Here is an 18,090-nt window from a genome sequence, read left to right as displayed (position 1 = left end):
GGCACACGTGACGCGTCCCGACCTATCGTCTCCGGCACACGTGACGCGTCCCAACCTATCGTCTCCGGCACACGTGACGCGTCCCGACCTATCGTCTCCGGCACACGTGACGCGTCCCGACCTATCGTCTCCGGCACACGTGACGCGTCCCGACCTATCGTCTCCGGCACACGTGACGCGTCCCGACCTATCGTCTCCGGCACACGTGACGCGTCTCAACCTATCGTCTCCGGCACACGTGACACGTCTCAACCTATCGTCTCCGGCACACGTGACGCGTCCCAACCTATCGTCTCCGGCACACGTGACGCGTCCCGACCTATCGTCTCCGGCACACGTGACGCGTCCCAACCTATCGTCTCCGGCACACGTGACGCGTCCCGACCTATCGTCTCCGGCACACGTGACACGTCCCAACCTATCGTCTCCGGCACACGTGACACGTCCCGACCTATCGTCTCCGGCACACGTGACGCGTCCCGACCTATCGTCTCCGGCACACGTGACGCGTCCCAACCTATCGTCTCCGGCACACGTGACGCGTCCCAACCTATCGTCTCCGGCACACGTGACGCGTCCCAACCTATCGTCTCCGGCACACGTGACGCGTCCCAACCTATCGTCTCCGGCACACGTGACACGTCCCAACCTATCGTCTCCGGCACACGTGACACGTCCCAACCTATCGTCTCCGGCACACGTGACACGTCCCAACCTATCGTCTCCTTATACAGTCATCTCGATCCGTGGTTCCCAACCTTTTTCAGTCTGGCCCCCTTGTGTAATTGGAAATATTTTCGAGCCCTCCCTAATCCAGTTCCCACTGAGATTGGTAGAATTAATTGTATGTAGTTGTTAGGGGTGTGTGAGACAGCGACCCTTTTAGCGGCTGAATTTCCAGTGAAAGAACCAAACACGAGAGGAGCTAGAGTTGCCATAGTGTCTTTATTTCACAACCACCATAAAGAACAGCCAGCCAGCCAGCATGGAGGTGTTCACCACTTTCCTCCGACTGAAGACTGGCTCTTTTATAGAGGATCTTATTGAGAGAAACCATTCACAGGTGAGCCATTATAAATACACATGTCATCATAATTGGTATAACAATAATCTATAATATTCTGTGCATGTATGATCAGTGGTTTATAGCCAGCTGTTAATTTAACCCCAAAACCCACATTATAACTGACCATAATATATAGAAATACATTCCCAACTACAACAGAACGCCCATCCCGCCACTTGGTTCGTCCCGGAACCTTCTTTAGTCAGTGTTTGTTTTCCCCCGAGGACCTTTTGGCCAAACACACTGGAGCGGACACAGGACGAAACAGCATGGGTAAGCGATGGACGTAACCTTTACACAGTGTTCACTTCTACAATGAATGCAACTTGATGTCATGACATATACACGCTAAAACAGGACATCTGCACACAATGATTAATCTCATCCGCTGTCAATCTTACACAATCATAAACACTCTCGGCGCTCTCGCTATAACTCCCCTCTCTTTTCAGGTGGAGCCGAGGACCGACCAGCATCTGCCAGACGACATTCCAAATAATACGGTTTAATCATTTAACAACTACTACATCAATAAATAGTATAGATTATATAAAAATGTGCAAATAGGCCATGTCAAACTGTACTGTGCAAATCATGCTAATAAAGTGCAAACTGTTCACTAAAGTGCTGAGTGACATTATTACTGTGCAAAAGGAAGTCGTTATTTAAAGTGCAAACCCACATGTGCAATATTACAAGGCCCCCAAAGCCGTCAGTCCATAGTAACGAAGTTACCTTCGTTACAGGGTGCAACAACTAATCGACTTAATCGATTAAAATCGACCAAAGTTGCCAACTAATTCAGTCGTCGATTAGTTGGTGACGTCATCACGTGTGTTTTACGCGCCGTTAAGCTCCAACGTTATTGGTCTTTTTATCGGTACCGGAGACATTTAAAAAATACATGTCATGTATTATTGCTACATAAGCATTATATATCGCAGTCTTAGTGTCGCCAACTCGTTTCTATTATGCAAAAAGACAAAAAAAATCATCTATGATGTATTTTCGATCTTTCCAATCCAGAAGAGAGATCTCTCTCTCCCGTCTGTGTGCGAGGGGGCGGGGCAGTTCACACACACGCAGCTGCTATATGCAGCAATACACTGCACGGAGATGGCGGAGAGAACTCGCTCCGAGGTGTGGTTAAACTTTACCCGTCTCGATGCTCGTTGCCAAAAGTGCAATAAGAGTTTATCATGTAAGGGCGGTAACACGAGCAATTTGTCTAAACATTTAGCAAAAGTGCTCCACATCCAGACGGAGGAATGCACCGGGTTCGACTGTCTTTCTAGCAGCTCTGTAGCTCCGTCCACGAGTAACGTTTCAACGTCAGGTGTTATGTATGCTAGCAGCAACACACGCAGTTAACTACATGATACAAACATGGGTTAATGATTAGAGGTAACAGAGTTATTTAGTTTGTTAAAGTTTCAGCTGTTCTGTTTACAGTTCTGTCTTCAAATTATTTAACACGATTTGTTAAAACATTGTTATTTCTTTTGATGTGAAATATTATGTATTTAATTTAAATAAAAAGCAATGTTAGTTTTGTTCACAATGTGTTTAGTTAATTTAATAATATGTATTTTTGAATCAGGTATTCATCTTCATTGTTAGTTTCCACATGCCTAAAACAACCTCAAGCTACATCTAAAAGTTTATGGCTAAATAAGAGCGTTTGAGAAATTGTGCAAGGCGTAATAGTCCGAATAGTCGATTAATGAGTGCTGTGTGATAAAACTGAACATTTCAGAGTGGCCTTTTATTGTGGCCAGCCTAAGGCACACCTGTGCAATAATCATGCTGTCTAATCAGCATCTTGATATGCCACACCTGTGAGGTGGGATGGATTATCTCGGCAAAGGAGAAGTGCTCACTATCACAGATTTGTGAACAATATTTGAGAGAAATTGTTATTTTGTGTTTATAGAAAATGTTTTAGATCTTTGAGTTCATCTCATGAAAAATGGGAGCAAGTGTTGCATTTATATTTGTGTTCAGTGTAGATGCTTATATGGTGATAAAAGCATATATAAAAACAATACTAAAATACATATTCACAAAGCAGACAGATAGCAACAGGTACATGCACAGACAGAGCGTTGTAAAGTGCAGATTGTGTCAGTGTTGACAGAGCTGATTTTCCACTAACCATGTTGAGCATGATGTCTGCAGGAGGCACTTAGAGTAAAGTTGTTGTATATAATACATATAATGGCACTGTTCTAGTGGTAAACACTTAAGAAAGATCAAGCTTTGTGCTGTATCAGAAACAATGCGCGGAGTGTTTTGGAAGTAATATGGTCTGTGTTTACATTAGCAAGCATGCTATCACAGAAAATATGTGTAACGTAATGTCCCTGCGGTAAACCCTGCGAGAGACATTTTTGAGCTGCATACTGTTTCAGAAATAATGCTGAAGTGGTTTGAAACATAATATGGCATTTAATCACGGCAGCGTTTAGCTGAGTTTCTCCCAGTAGAAAACTCTCTTAGCAGGGGAAAGCTGCATGCTACAAAGGGGCGTGGCTAGCAGCAGCTGTTCGGAATCAGCCTTTGTGGAACCGGGCTGGAGAAGAGGGGTATTTTAAGCAAAACACTTCACAGACATGTTTCGTATAGGTATGGCCCTACAATATAGTTTCAGTATTACCATTCTATAGGCGTAGTGTAGCTGTGAACGATCCAATACAATTCATTGTTTACATTGCAGCTCGTGCTAAACCAGAAGAATGACCCTTTGTCATTTCTAACTGGAAGTGGAAAGGGGCGGGGCTACATGAGGTGAATTGAGCCAACACAAATACACAATAGGATGGACTAATAAAGATAATATTAAAGTATAAAAACAAAGGCATTAATTAGGGCTGAAAAATGTCTCATTGTAATGGAGATAAGATGTTTAAATGCTAACACTTAACAGTTTGTTCTGAATGTGTGTCTCCTGTTTCCTGCAGAGGTCCAGCTGGTGGTGGTGGTTAAAGAAGAGGTTCTCCCTGACCAGCACGAGGGGAGCACCAGTCTAAACCAGGAGGACCCAGAGCCCCCCCCACACATTAAGCAGGAACAGGAGGAACTCGGGGTCAGTGAGGAGGTGGATGAGGCTGATACCACCAAGTCCACTTTCACTCCTGACCCTGTGAAGAGTGAAGATGATAAAGAGAAACCTCAGTCCTCTCAGCCTCATCAAAGACAAACTGAACACATGGAAACAGAAGCTGATGGAGGTGACTGTCGAGGACCAGAACCAGCCAGGAACTCAGATCCAGAGAGCAGTTTACAACCAAAGACTGAGGACGACATAGGAGACAGTGCTGAACCTGACGCTGGAGACTCTTCTGAACCTGACACTGGAGGCTCTTCTGAACCTGACGCTGAAGACTCTTCTGAACCTGACACTGGAGACTCTTCTGAACCTGACACTGAACACAGTGCTGATTGGAAGGAGACCAGAGAACCTGCATCAGGCTCAAATAGACATGAATCTGTCAGTGATCCACGACGTAGTGCTGAAAAGAAGCCATTCAGCTGCTCAGTCTGTAAGAAAGCTTTTTCACTGAATGGAAATTTAAAGGCACACATGAGAGTCCACACAGGAGAGAAAGCACACAGCTGCTCAGTCTGTAAGAAAGCTTTTTCACGGAGTGAACATTTAAAGGAACACATGAGAGTCCACACAGGAGAGAAACCCTTTAGCTGCTCAGTTTGTACGAAAGCTTTTTCACAGAGTGGAAATTTAAAGGCACACATGAGAATCCACACATGAGAGAAAGCACACAGCTATTCTTTTAAGCTTTAACTGACGTTTTTACAAATAAAAAATATACATGCAACACAAATGTATTGCACAATAGCTGTGCTTTATTTTAACTGCAGAGCTATGCCTATGGCAAGCTATTAACAGGCATTACACTGTGCCTTGTCTTTTTCTTTTTTAGTGTAGTGGAGCCTCACTTTAGAGCGTTTACCGCGATTTATCTTTGGTGTTATGAAGCAGTGCTAATTTTGGCAGCTGTTTTTGATTTAGTCTTAGGTTGCGGTCCAATCGTCCATTTAGCTTAGGAACCTTCCAAACGGAGTGAAATGACCCGGAAGTCCCTCAGTGGCAGCCATGATAAGTGCCGGTCCAATTCTCCAAATGAAAGGAAAGGAGGTTTCTAACTTCCTTTATAACCTCCTTTAGCTTAGGAACCACTGGACCTCCCTTGACGAAAAGGGAGGAGAAAATGCTGCCCCACAATGCATTGCAGCCACAGCATTTGCCATCACTCAACAGTCGGCCGTTCACGGACACAAACGATAATGGGAGAAATTATATCATGAAAGTTACGGTGCTTATTAAGCTTTTTAAAACGTATGTGGTAAGTTGCCAAAGTGCTTTGTTCTGAACGTTCATCAGTATTATAATCAAAGAGAGAAATATGAACGTTAGTTTTTACTGAAATGATCAAATAAAGTCAACATTTCACAGTCTTTACTGAGCGTGTGGTTTGTTCAACTTTTAAAAGATGTTTGAATGGTGATGTACACAGTGATAGATGTTAAGGACTAACGTTTATAATAAATACATTTGTATTGATTTTAAGATATTTTCATCAATCATACGTATTGGGATCATTTGTATTAATGTGGACCGGAGGGAGAGGGTGACGAGCAGAAGTTTCACTTTCATTTTTTATTTCAATTCCAACTTTGGTCCTGAAGAATATGTTTCTCTGTTGTCCCCGTTCATAAAGCATAAAGCAACAGCATCAGAGCACAGAGTCTCTAGATGAGTCCCTCGTTCTTATTAAACATCCATGTTGTAGTCCTCTGTATAGAAAACTGTAGTTTCCATGGTTACCCCACAGCAGCAGACGCACATTTATGACGTCCGCTGGTGCATCATAAACACGTCGGATAGTGAAAGTGCAGTCGGATTCTCTAAAGCACCGCAGTCTCTTCTCCTAAATCCTTTTGAATTATCCTATCCAATATCACTTAACCCCGTGACGTTTCACTCAGAGGTCAATGAATAGGAGATAGGGTTAGAATTTAGGAGCTGATTTTTGGATTATCGGAACGCAGCCTTTGTCTTTAGACGAAAATGGTTATTAGTTTTAGTTACATTTTAGTCATTTCTATCCTTCGTAGTTTTAGTCTAGTTTTAATCGACGAAAACTCAAAACGTTTTAGTCAAAATGTGTCTCTATACTCTCTGAACGCTCCGTCCCCGGCAGATCTCTGTGTCCGCTGCAGCATGTCTGTTAGGCCCCGCCCCCGCACACAGAGAGACACAGGGAGATCACTCTTCTGGAGTGAAGAGAGCGGAAATAATTATATTGCAAGTTAGAAATGTAAGATGCATTTTGACCGACAAGACGGACACTTGGGGGGAAAATATGCTGCATTTTGAATGTCCGATAGTCCACCATTAACACCTTAGTCCCGTCTCGTCAACGAAAACTAAATATACATATCGTCATAGTTTTCGTTATCAAGAATCTATTTTTAGCTCGTCATCGTCTCGTCTTAGTCATGTAAAAAAGGTCGTTGACGAACATTTTTCGTCATAGTTTTCGTTGACGAAATTAACACTGTTATGAAGTGACTGAGCTCGTGAACTGTCTACGGGAGGGCGGGGGGAGCCTCGCTGCGGGCAACTGTGGACCTCTGTCGCCTGTTAGCTTAACTTACATGATGCCGTTTCAAAAAATGAAGGGCGGTGCCGGCCGTCAACGGCCCGCTGACGACCAGCCGTTCTGTGATTCTCCAGAACACACAGATGGCCAGTCCACCCTTACCCTGCTGTATTCCACCGGGTCACCGCGGTGCAGACGGACCCGGTGGAATACAGGGTCTACCGCGTTCAGGAACCGTTAAGCAGAACCGAAATTGTGTATTTTGTATGGGTACCCGGTACTTTCTTATCGGTTCTCATCTGGGACCGAGTTTCGGTTCCCAACCCTACTTATGACATAGCCATAGAATATGTCTGGTCATGTCAAGTCCTGTACATCAGAGGCCATGCCCAGTTTCCACAAATATGGGTATGGTGGAGGTGTCTTTAGGTTTTCTATCCTGTTTTTTGAGCATAAAGACACTGGTGGAGAGGGAGCAAATGAGAGAGAGAGGGGGGGTTCCCCTGGTATACTCTCTCCCAGTAAAAACTCTGTCCCTCAGAGCTGGGTTTTTGCTCTCGGGAAGGTTCTCTTAAACTTGGTAAATATCTCTCAAATGTCTTTGTTAAAAGATGAGTGAATTTCTTTGTGAAATGAGTGGAATGAATTGATGTTTGTTGAATGTTAGTACCCTGCCACCTGTGAGGAAAGGTCCTCCGAATTCATGCGGGACTAGTTGAAGTATACGAATGTCGAAATGAGAATGAACTGTTTTGGTGAATGAAAGTTTGAATGTGCTTTTTATTAACACCGGTCTTTTATGAGGTAAGACCTCTAAAATTATATAAAAATCACAACTGAATTGGGCAGTTGAAGTTACAATTTATGGTAATAAATGTAAAACTGTGAATTAAAGTTTCATATTAGAACATGATCACAGCATGGATTAGTATGATTATAATGGTGTAAAGAGAGAAGGTAAAAACCCTGTATTAGTTTGAACCTATTTTTCTTCAAATAAACTGATCCCACCTTTTGGATTGGGACAACTTAAAAGACATCTGCACTCTCCTCTCCTGCTTCAAAGGTAAGATTGCACCCTGCCACACTCACACTTAGGTAGGGCCACACCTCATTTACTGATATCAAAATCCTTCGGGATCGCTTAAACAGATTAAGAGAGTTGTCTGAATTGAAACAGCAGTTAATTGAACCTGGTTCTTCGGGGAGTTAATAGAGGTGAGATCTTGCTGACGTTGGTGGATCTGAGCCAAGCAGTAAACTTACATAGACTCAATAACTTCGGTCAAGTCAATTAGTAGGTCAGAGTAATTTGCCAGAATAAATTATCAGCTCCTCCCGACTCTTACAGTACGAAAGGTTTTTCACAGAGTGAGAGTTTAAAGCCACACAGGAGAGAAACCCTTTTGCTGCTCAATTTGTGAGAAAGCTTTTTCACAGAGTGGAAGTTTAAAAAAACAAAACACATGAGAGTCCACATACAGCTGCAATGTTTGTGACAACATTTTGAAATGTCGTAGTCATGTCAATAGACACAAGTGTGTTGGGTGTCAGTCCTCACAGCTTAATGAAATTCAAACTGAGGATAACGGAGAGGCAGAGCCTCCAATCAGCAGCTCAGCTGAACACATGGAAACAGAAGCTGATGGAGAGGACTATGAATAAGTCTTATGACAGTTCACACATGAGAGAAATCTGCCTGACTGGATCAACATTGTTGCACAACATTCATATAAGACTTAAATGAACTCCATCTTTATCAACATAAGTGGACAATATGTTTAATGTTTTATTGTGGGTTGAGGTTTCCATATAGAGATATAGGATGATATTGTTTCTAAATGTTTTGTATCATTGCTATCCTGATAATGAGCCCTGTTTTACTTAAATGTAGCTGTTATCTGATTGTTTTTGCTTCTGTAACTGTAAGGGAATACATTTGTCTATTTTGTGTCCTGATGACCTAATGCCGTTACATGTAATACGTTACTCCCTAAGCCTGATTTCACCCACCTGCAACCGATTCACTCATAATCACAAATGTTCATTTCTTCGACCCCTTGACTCGACAACTTTCTTGTTTAATAATCGTTACATCTCCTCAGGACCAAGTTCCCGTGTCCTGCCTTTCACCTGCTGATCACCCACTGCTCATGTAAGGTGGACTGACCTTTACAAGGGACCAGCTAGTCTTAGTGTCTTAATGCAAACGTTTTGTAAAGTGATGCTAGACCAAAGACGTGCTGTTGGGTTGTGTGCTCTCTGCAGGACGGTGTCTGTACTCAAAGATTGTTGATGAAATGAGAGATTCACTCTGTTTTTGTTGTCCAAACGATGCCAACAGAGCAATACGTCTTATTTCCAGCAGATGGCATACATGTTACATCATCCAGTTCAACTGTCATCCACACATGAATACGGAGCCCCCTAGGGGACATGGAGAAGAAAAGAAAATGTATTTGAAAAATATAAATAATAATAATGTTTTGCGAGATCTCGCAATACTTTTCATTTAGCTCAATGTACTTCCTGGTCAGTTCGGCTGCTACGGCAACACAGAAACCACAACAATGGAGTGGTTCATCGATTTTACTTTGAGCTTGGCCTTAAATATAAAGATATAGCCTAACATCAGTGCTTGGCAATAGGCACGGGTTTCACACATAGACTGTATATATAAAGGGTTTCACATAAGTGAAGACACCTCAAGAGAACACTCAGAGCGAGGGGACATGCACGTCCCTCTGAGCTGAGTTATTGACAGATTCGAATTTCGCAGATCAATAACTCATGAACATAACGTTGTGACAACAACATGACTTTACAATCATAGCAAGATAGACAACGAGCTACAGAGTCGTTTCTCTCAGAACAGTTCGATACACGCCGTCATCCGAGCTAAACATCAAGAATTGGTCACAATCTGCAGCTTGAGGAGGGAGAGAAGTGCTTAGGGACCGTCTACAAACAGCAACGGGGTTTTGCGAGATCTCGCAAAACTATTTATTTTTATTTTTTAAAAATACTTTTTTTCTTCTTCTCCATGTCCCCTAGGGGGCTCCGTACATTAATGATTCAAAACAGCAATGGGTGAGATATGGCTAGTGATTGACTATTTCAACAGAATGTGAAGAGGTTACAGTCTTGAGGCCATGTCCAATATGTTTATGCTTTGTTTGATTAAATCTACTGAAATGAGCATTCAATGAATCAATTATTCTTAATTACTGTCATTACATCATGGGTTTGCATTGCAATATTAGAACGCATAAAACCCAACTGTATTTCTTCCAAGTTGCGGGTGTTCATTGTTTAGAAGTCCGCTGTGTTTCGTCCAAGCTTCCACTTTGTGCTCCGATGATGCTGAAAGTATCTGTTGTATGCTTTACCTGCTCCAGTAACACAAGTGTAATTCACTGGACAGAGACAAGAGATAGTGGACGGATCCAGAGGAGAACCAGAAGATAGTCCGTATAGAGCCTTCAGGTTCTGAAGATGATCAGGGATAGAGCTAGAAAAACACCCCACCAAAACCCTGAATAGAGCTAGAAGATAGCCAGTGCAAAGCCAAGAGAGACCCAGTAGAAAGACAGCCATACATTTTTGCTGCCAATTATTTAGACTGTTTCACAGCTTTTATCTTAAAATATGTTTTCTTTACATATAGATGACATAGGATGAACAGCACGATCCACTCTGCTGGATTCTGCCCAAATCGCCTCAACATGCATGCAAACATCTCACTGTATCCATACTATTGCAGTTGTATTGTTCTGGATTCAGGTTTATGAGATGTTCTGCACTGTTATTGTTATGTATTTCATATAAAGTCAAATACCCATAAAGAACGTCAGAAAAGAAAAGAGACTCAATTAAGGAAAAAGGTTCTGAACCAGTGAGAGTTCTTCATTTGCACATAAACATGATCAAATCAAGTTGTGACCTGATGGTGTCGCCCTCTGCACACATTTAACGCTTTGCATTTTATTCATTTATGTTGCCTTTCATACCACACTGCAAGTCTGACTTTAATAATGAGACGACTGGAAGTTAAACTGCAGATTTAAAAACGTATAAACACATTGTTGGTCATAATCCAGGCTCTATGTTCACATACATTTACAGTGTTTTGGGGCCTATGTCGGTTCAAAGCCAGCGAAAGGGTGTATTAGTCTGGGAAATAACTCATAATAAAGTTGTAAATTAACAAGAAAGAAACTGATACTTTAAAAAAAAGAAGTGTTTGAAGCTTGTTCTCCCCCAGCTCTCCTACGTGATGTCCGGCTGGCGTCACTTCGTCTGCCCGGTGGAGTTCAACGACTAAAACCAGTTCCAGGTGGACTGCGAGCCGTCAGAGCTTTTCCAGCTGCAGGACTACGCCTTGCCCTCCGTCCTGGAGTCCTTCACTGCCACCCAGTAAGACTCTCCTGACCTTCATCTGTCCTTCCTGTTTTCTGGCATCACAAGTCATATAAACATTCATGTAACTTTGAAACAATAAAATCACTATATTGCAAATCCTGTATGCCAAAAAACAAGAGGGATCCGTAATATTTGTAGAATAATGTATTTGTGTAGCAACCTTTCAAACACTTTGGAAGTGGACAATGCCAAACCGATATAATACAGCATCTCTGTAAAGCTATAGAAAAATATAGACGGTTTATTCCTAACAGGTCAAACATTACACATTGCAAACTCAAAGCTTATTACATTGATGTCAGGACCTAGCCTGTAGTTTCAGCTAGTTTTAATTGTGTCAGCTACTGTATGTTATTTATTTGTAATCCTGTGTTACTCATTAAGTAAAGTTAAAATATATCTAAATGTTGTTTCTAGAGTATATTAACAGAACCGAAGTCCCGTTTAACACCAGGTTTTTATCATACGTTTGAACCTCATTATATTTTTCTGATACTAAAAGCCTGTTGTCCTATTTTAGCCAAAGCACTAGTAACTAGTTTAGTTTGATTGAACTGCTGGTCTCTGTTTCAGTCTGACACATGTTCCTTGTCTACACAGACCACGGTGCGTCTGTATCCGTTCCAGATCCACAGCATCGCTCTCTCCTCCTTCGCCTCCATCATGGGACCCTTTGGAGGATTCTTCGCCAGCGGCTTCAAGAGAGCCTTCAAGATCAAAGTAGCAATTTTGTACACGTTTGTTTACTTCAAAACACTCCAACTATCCCTTTTAATGTCTGTTGTCTTTGCTCCATATATATTATATTCATAGCAGCAGTCTGATCACATGTACTGTCGTCTGTTCTTCCAGGATTTTGCCAACACGATCCCGGGTCACGGTGGCATTATGGACCGGTTCGACTGCCAGTACCTCATGGCGACATTTGTTAACGTCTACATTGCCAGCTTCATCAGGTAAACACAGCTATGGTTTGTTCATATGTTGTAAAACCTAATCAGCAATGTACAGTGAAGGAATTCATCATCAAAGTTAGTGGTTATTTTGTTTATTCCTGACTGTTAAAGACATTTCTTGAAGAAAACAAACTGTTGGTTGAACATTAAATTAGCTATCTTGCTAATAACCATTAAAGAGTTATCTCTGTCTCTTGAGTTGTTTTATGTCCTCTGACACTGAATAAATATACAAACATGAAAATAGTATGAAAACTAAATTTTGTTTGAGACTTTTCAGTATTGGTCAATATCGCTGTAGGGTGCCTTTGAGACTTCATGATTACTGAACAAAAAGATTTTAAATGTAACTTCATTTCGAGTTTACTATGTAGATCAGGCTGTAAAAATGCTATGTAGTCAAGCTCCAGCACTTTTCATAAATGAACTCAAAGCAGATCATCAAATCAAATCAAGTTTTATTTATAGCACATTTATAAACGATTTTTGGTGGAGCCAAAGTGCTGTACATATAATAAAAATAGCCTACAGTAGAGACACTTTACAGCAAATACAACAACACAGATTGTTCAGAATATCAGTATGAGAAAAACGACACCCTCTGTCCTTAGACCCTCTGTCCTTAGACCCTCTATCCTTAGACCCTCTGTCCTTAGACCCTCTATCCTTAGACCCTCTGTCCTTAGACCCTCTGTCCTTAGATAAAGCACGTGGTTCCAGCTTGAACCCTCAGAAAAGGAGCCCTCAAATGTAACATAATGTTATTTGTTTCAAATATTTGTATTGAGAAGAAGCATACAAGTGTAAGCAACAGTACAGACTTCTTTGGGGTGGGAATCATGCTTCCATTTTTCAACATAGACGACAAACAGAACAGCCAACAAGAGATAACAAAGAAAAAACACAGCATGACAGGAATACTATACTTAATGTCATACATAGTCATAGTGGGAAAGAACATACAAAATAGTATATATAATACAAATAAATAAACTTAAAAGGTTATGTTCATGTTTTTTGTATTTATTCTTCTACCGCGCATCAATTTATTTGGAATCGATGGTGTGATGAACTCAGACACTCAGGATGTAGGACCCAATTGCACGACCCGGGAGAGAGAGGTAAAGGATTGGTAAGATATTTTATTTTTCCAAAAAAGCAAGATGAACAAAAAATGGTCACTATCGAATCTCAGGTTGAGATGACAAAAAATGAGAACAAAATCAAATCGCTCACGTAGTGAGGAACACAACTTTTCAAGAGCACAAAGAAAGCATAGACCTGACGATGGCAAGAGACAAGACAAACTGACACTGAACACTGAACACTGGGAGACTGGGGAATTTAAACACATGACAAGACAAAGGTGAAAACAATCAGGGGCGGGGCTGGTGCTGATGATCACAGGAGACACACAATCAGACAAACCAGGGAAACTAACGACAGGGAGGAAAACATGACAGGGAGAAGGACCAGACAATATACAAGGAAGAAAACATGACAGGGAGAAGGACCAGCAAACACCCATTACCAGACACACCAAACTAAAACCGTGACATGACATAAGAATCGTGACAGAACCCCCCCCCTCAAGGGACGGATTCCAGACGTCCAAAAAAAATCCTAAATATCCAAAAGGGTGGGTGGAGGGGGTCCGGAGGACGGGTCTGGGACGACAACCCAGAGGCAAGGCACAGTCCATGATGGGTGTCTCGGGCGGACGGCCCGGGGGCAAGGCAGAGTTCATGGTGGAGTCCTCGGCTGGGGAACTCAGGAGACCGGGCTCGAGGGCGAAGGCCACTGGGGAACTCAAGAGGCCAGTTACAAGGTCGGGCAGGAGCTGGTGGAACCCCTGGCGGGTCAGGCGTAGACGAGAACCTGGACGGACCCCCGGCAGAAGAGCAGTCGGCGGGACCCCCAACAGGACAGGACACAGGGTTGGCAGGACCCCCGGCAGAAGAGTAGTCGGCGGGACCCCCAACGGGACAGGACATAGGGTTGGTAGGATCCCCGGCAGGAGAGTAGTCGGCTGGACCTCCAACGGCACAGGACATAGGGTTGGCAGGACCCCCGGCAGAAGAGTAGTTGGCGGGACCCCCAACGGGACAGGACATATGGTTGGCAGGACCCCCGGCAGAAGAGTAGTTGGCGGGACCCCCAACGGGACAGGACATAGGGTTGGCAGGACCCCCGGCAGAAGAGTAGTTGGCGGGACCCCCAACGGGACAGGACATAGAGTTGGCAGGATCCCCAGCGGAACCTCCAACAACTGAGGACATAGGGTTGGCAGGACCCCCGTAGTATAGTTGCGCTGCGCTGTCATGTTCTTCTATGGGACAGACAGACAGCAGCGATTGCGTTATTGAATGGTAAATATATATATTAAAAAAACACACACACCCAAGTACTTTTTCAGCTGTAATTGCATTATTGCATACTTTTTATTGACAGTTTTGCATTTGGAGAGGCAGGGTGACAACGGAAAGCTTGGTAGCCTATTACTTAGATACGTTTTACATTTTTACATGACCATGTTTTAGGCTCATCCTTCATTCACTGCTGTAGAGTAGCCTATTCAGTAGGCTATTATTTGTTTAAGACTGAATAATACCTTTGAAGAACAATCATTAAACTAGTGTGTATATTACAATACAAAGGAATCTATCCTAGCATGCCATCAAGCATTAAAAAGTAGCGCTAGGCTAGTTGTACAGTACAGATGAGTTAACAAGGAACAGTACAAAAAAAAACAAAGTACAGTCAACATGTCACATAATAAAATGTTAGTATATCCCAGTGTTTCCCACAGATATGAAATATACTTGGGCGGGTGGTGGCAAGGAGGCGGCGGGGGGGGGGGGGGGGGGCGCGAAAAAAAAAAAAAGTTTTAACAACATTATTTATTGACTTTTCCTTCCGGTATAATCATTTTGCGCAAAGATGGCACTGTTTGTCAGAGCACTTCATCCTTCTGGGATTTCATGAAGAACAGCTCCAACGCCTGTGTGTATGGGAATGCCTCTGGTGCTGGTCCATTAACTGCCAGTGTTTCCCACAGATCTGAAATATACTTTGGGGGGTGGTGGTAGCGGGGGGGGGGGTTGAGGTGACGTGCAACAACATTAACCTTTCTGTTGGTCGCTTGTTAGCAGACCCTTCACGCGATGGCAGAGCGAACAGGTACAGGTACAGGCAGGGTCCATAATGATAGCCCTATAGTTTAAATCTACTACCCACACATGAACATATGGAAATGGGTTACTATTTAAAAAAATAAATGTATTTATTAATGTATTTAGGAACCTATCCATGTGATTTTTAGTGGGGGTCGACCTCAAATCCTCTAGGGGGGTCCAGGGGCATGCCCCCCCGGTAAGATTTTATTTTTTATTTTGGAGTTAAATGCATCAATCTGGTGCATTTTGAGGGGGAAATAAAGAGACTAGATCTATGGAAACACCTATATTTAACAGAACTGTATACATTTCAATAATCATAAAATCAAGGCCATAACCAACAACATCCCATTTCCAATATGAAAAAAACACTGAAACTTGTTAATTTATTTTTGGTTCATTTATAGTTGTGAGTGTGTCTGTGCTCCTGAATCAGCCTCTCCTGTCTCCCTCCTCTCCCCCCCTCCTCTTTGAGGCAGCAGCAAAGACTAGTTTTCTCTCAACAAGTTTTAAAAGTGTATCTTACCTTTTTTCACCTAGTTAACTTTTTATTTATTTATTCATGCATATTTTACTAATCACATTACATTTCATTTAGCTGACGCTTTTATCCAAAGCGACTTATAATGACCGATTACAGGGACATTCTCCCTGGAGTAACTAAGGGCTAAGTGCCTTACTCAAGGGCACACTAGTGGTGGTGTTCCTGGCGGGATTTGAACTCACAGCCTTCCGATCTTCAGCCCACCTCACTCTCCATTAGACCAATCACTACCCTCTCAAATGGAAATATGTGTTTACATAAATGGTGACCACACCGTTTGAGACCCACTGAGAACTTAGACTAAGTTAACTATCTAAACACTCAGAGAGTCCTTTACCTCACCTGAGCTGAGGTTATCCCGAGCTTGAATGACACACAGAGACCAATCAAGGGCTTTGATTTATGATCTGTATGACAGTGGCCATGTTGGCAGGCCACATCATGTGGACAGCCAGTCACCCTGTGTGAGGCAGGCCACTTAACAGGCCAGAAGGAGGCGAGATCAGAGCAAGGGAGCGAGGGATCATTGTCTACAAGTTAATCGATCGCAGATGGCGTCGTGGTCACGGACGAATAAAAAAAAAAAAACATTAAAAAAAAAATTTATAAAAAAAAAAAAAAAAAAACTAAATGGGTCGCGAAATATACTTGGGCGGCCGTTAATATACCTGGGCGGCCCGCCCAGGTATAGTCTATGTGTGGGAAACCCTGTATCCCAAAATTCAATGAAATATTTATCACAAATGCCACCTCATTTCTACTAGTGCTAGCAGTTAAGTCATATCATACAGAAAAAGCCGACTAAGGATGGCTGACACGATCAGGTTCAGCAGATAAAAACCAAAATAACAATAAAAACACATAATCAATCTAAATCATCATAGATATATAAGCTGCTAGCGATTCATTACTGAAATATTACCTTCAAAGCTGACGAAGTCGCGCTAGCTAACTAGCAGGCAATGCTAGCTAAATTGGTTGTAACAACCAAGATAAAATATAGATAATTACGCTGTGCATATACAAATGAAGACCAGTATAAGCATCATAAAGGGCCTCTGATACAATATAGACAGTTGACAATTCAAAAGAGTTCGATATTTCAGCAACTTACCTCTGGAACTAATCGACGCGCCGTAATGTAAGTGACTGAGGTTCAACGCCCAAATGACAATATTTGGAACTATTTCGATGTCCATACCCCGGAAGTAGGTGCCGCCATTTTTTACAACGGAGGTCTATGGGAGTGTCGTAACTCTTATCTCTCTAGGGCTCTGAGATTACTTATGTCCTCGATTACCAGGGGATTACTGAAACCACCATGAATGAAAGAAAATATTTTAATCACAATTTTGAAACCTTCCTTCCCATCCCCTCCCTCTAAATATATCAATAAACATTAGGATGTGATGCTTCTGACTACCATACAAGTAAGAGAGCTGTACACACTATCTATGTATATTTTCTACTTTTTGTAATGCTATTTTATTTCTATTTAAGATGTTTACATTTTCGATTGTTTAATTGTAGTCTTTTAACTGTCTAATGTACAATGCCTTGTCTTTTGCTGCTGCAGCGTAAACATCTCCCCAGTTGGTATCAATAAAGTACTTCTTATTTTATCTTAATCCTCAAATATTAGCAAATGTTACTTACTTTTAAACATTGATGTAACTCCATACACATATCGATATGTTGTGTAAATATTGCAAATCAAAACCTTTATTGACCACTAATTACCAAAAATTGCATTTCTATCTCCTGTTATAAATGCATTCAAATGGCCCACCACGAACTTCCGGGAACTTTCTGAGTCTCTCTGAACCACGTGACGATCAAGCATTTTGAACTTCCGCTGTCGCAACTCTTCTATTATAGGGCTCTGGCGCACTCGAGCTGGTTTCTCCAAAATTACCTACCCCACCTTTAAGCTTGCCTTAAAGACTAACTCAGGGGAAAAATAACCTCAAACACATATACTATTATTACGTCATCACAGACAGCCAATCAAAGCCGACGCCAGTCACGCTCTGCTCGCTGCCTGGACCAATGAAACCTCTGTGCTGCTGGTTGCTAGGAGACAGCGTTAGAAGAAGATATTTACATTGACAACAGACGGCTAAAAACGAAAAAGAAGAGCTAATTCGGCGGCTTTAATGTCACTAAATAGTTATTATAACTTGTTCGGAAGGTGTCTGCAGTGATGGTGAAGCTCAGGGCGAAATGTCTGCTTGTCGGTAAGGTTTTTAAAGTTCAGTTTAGCCCTCTGCTAACGATAACAGGGCTAGCATTGAGCTAACAG

At 42.3% G+C, this 18,090-nt stretch overlaps 1 protein-coding gene and 1 long non-coding RNA gene across 3 annotated transcripts in view; both read left to right on the top strand.

Moving 5' to 3' along the window:
• The first annotated feature begins 1,071 nt into the window (after positions 1 to 1,071).
• Positions 1,072 to 1,690, top strand: LOC117546041. Its single transcript, XR_004568928.1, has 2 exons — positions 1,072 to 1,339; positions 1,519 to 1,690. It is a non-coding gene; the product is annotated as an uncharacterized LOC117546041 (long non-coding RNA).
• A 16,144-nt stretch (positions 1,691 to 17,834) lies between these two features.
• Positions 17,835 to 18,090, top strand: part of ift27 (intraflagellar transport 27 homolog (Chlamydomonas)) — a 16,504-nt gene continuing 16,248 nt past the window's right edge. Inside the window, exon 1 of one of the 2 annotated variants that reach the window (XM_034216125.1) lies at positions 17,835 to 18,025. In XM_034216125.1, coding sequence (XP_034072016.1) covers positions 17,992 to 18,025 — 34 coding nt within the window. In that variant the 5' untranslated portion in view covers positions 17,835 to 17,991. The remainder of the gene's footprint in view (positions 18,026 to 18,090) is intronic. The other variant, XM_034216124.1, reaches the window with a different exon arrangement.

The sequence above is a fragment of the Gymnodraco acuticeps genome, unplaced genomic scaffold (genome assembly GCF_902827175.1).
Source record: "Gymnodraco acuticeps unplaced genomic scaffold, fGymAcu1.1, whole genome shotgun sequence".
Classification (NCBI taxonomy): domain Eukaryota; kingdom Metazoa; phylum Chordata; class Actinopteri; order Perciformes; family Bathydraconidae; genus Gymnodraco; species Gymnodraco acuticeps.
Note: the sequence above shows the minus strand (reverse complement) of the source record. Positions and strands in the feature narration are given on the sequence as shown.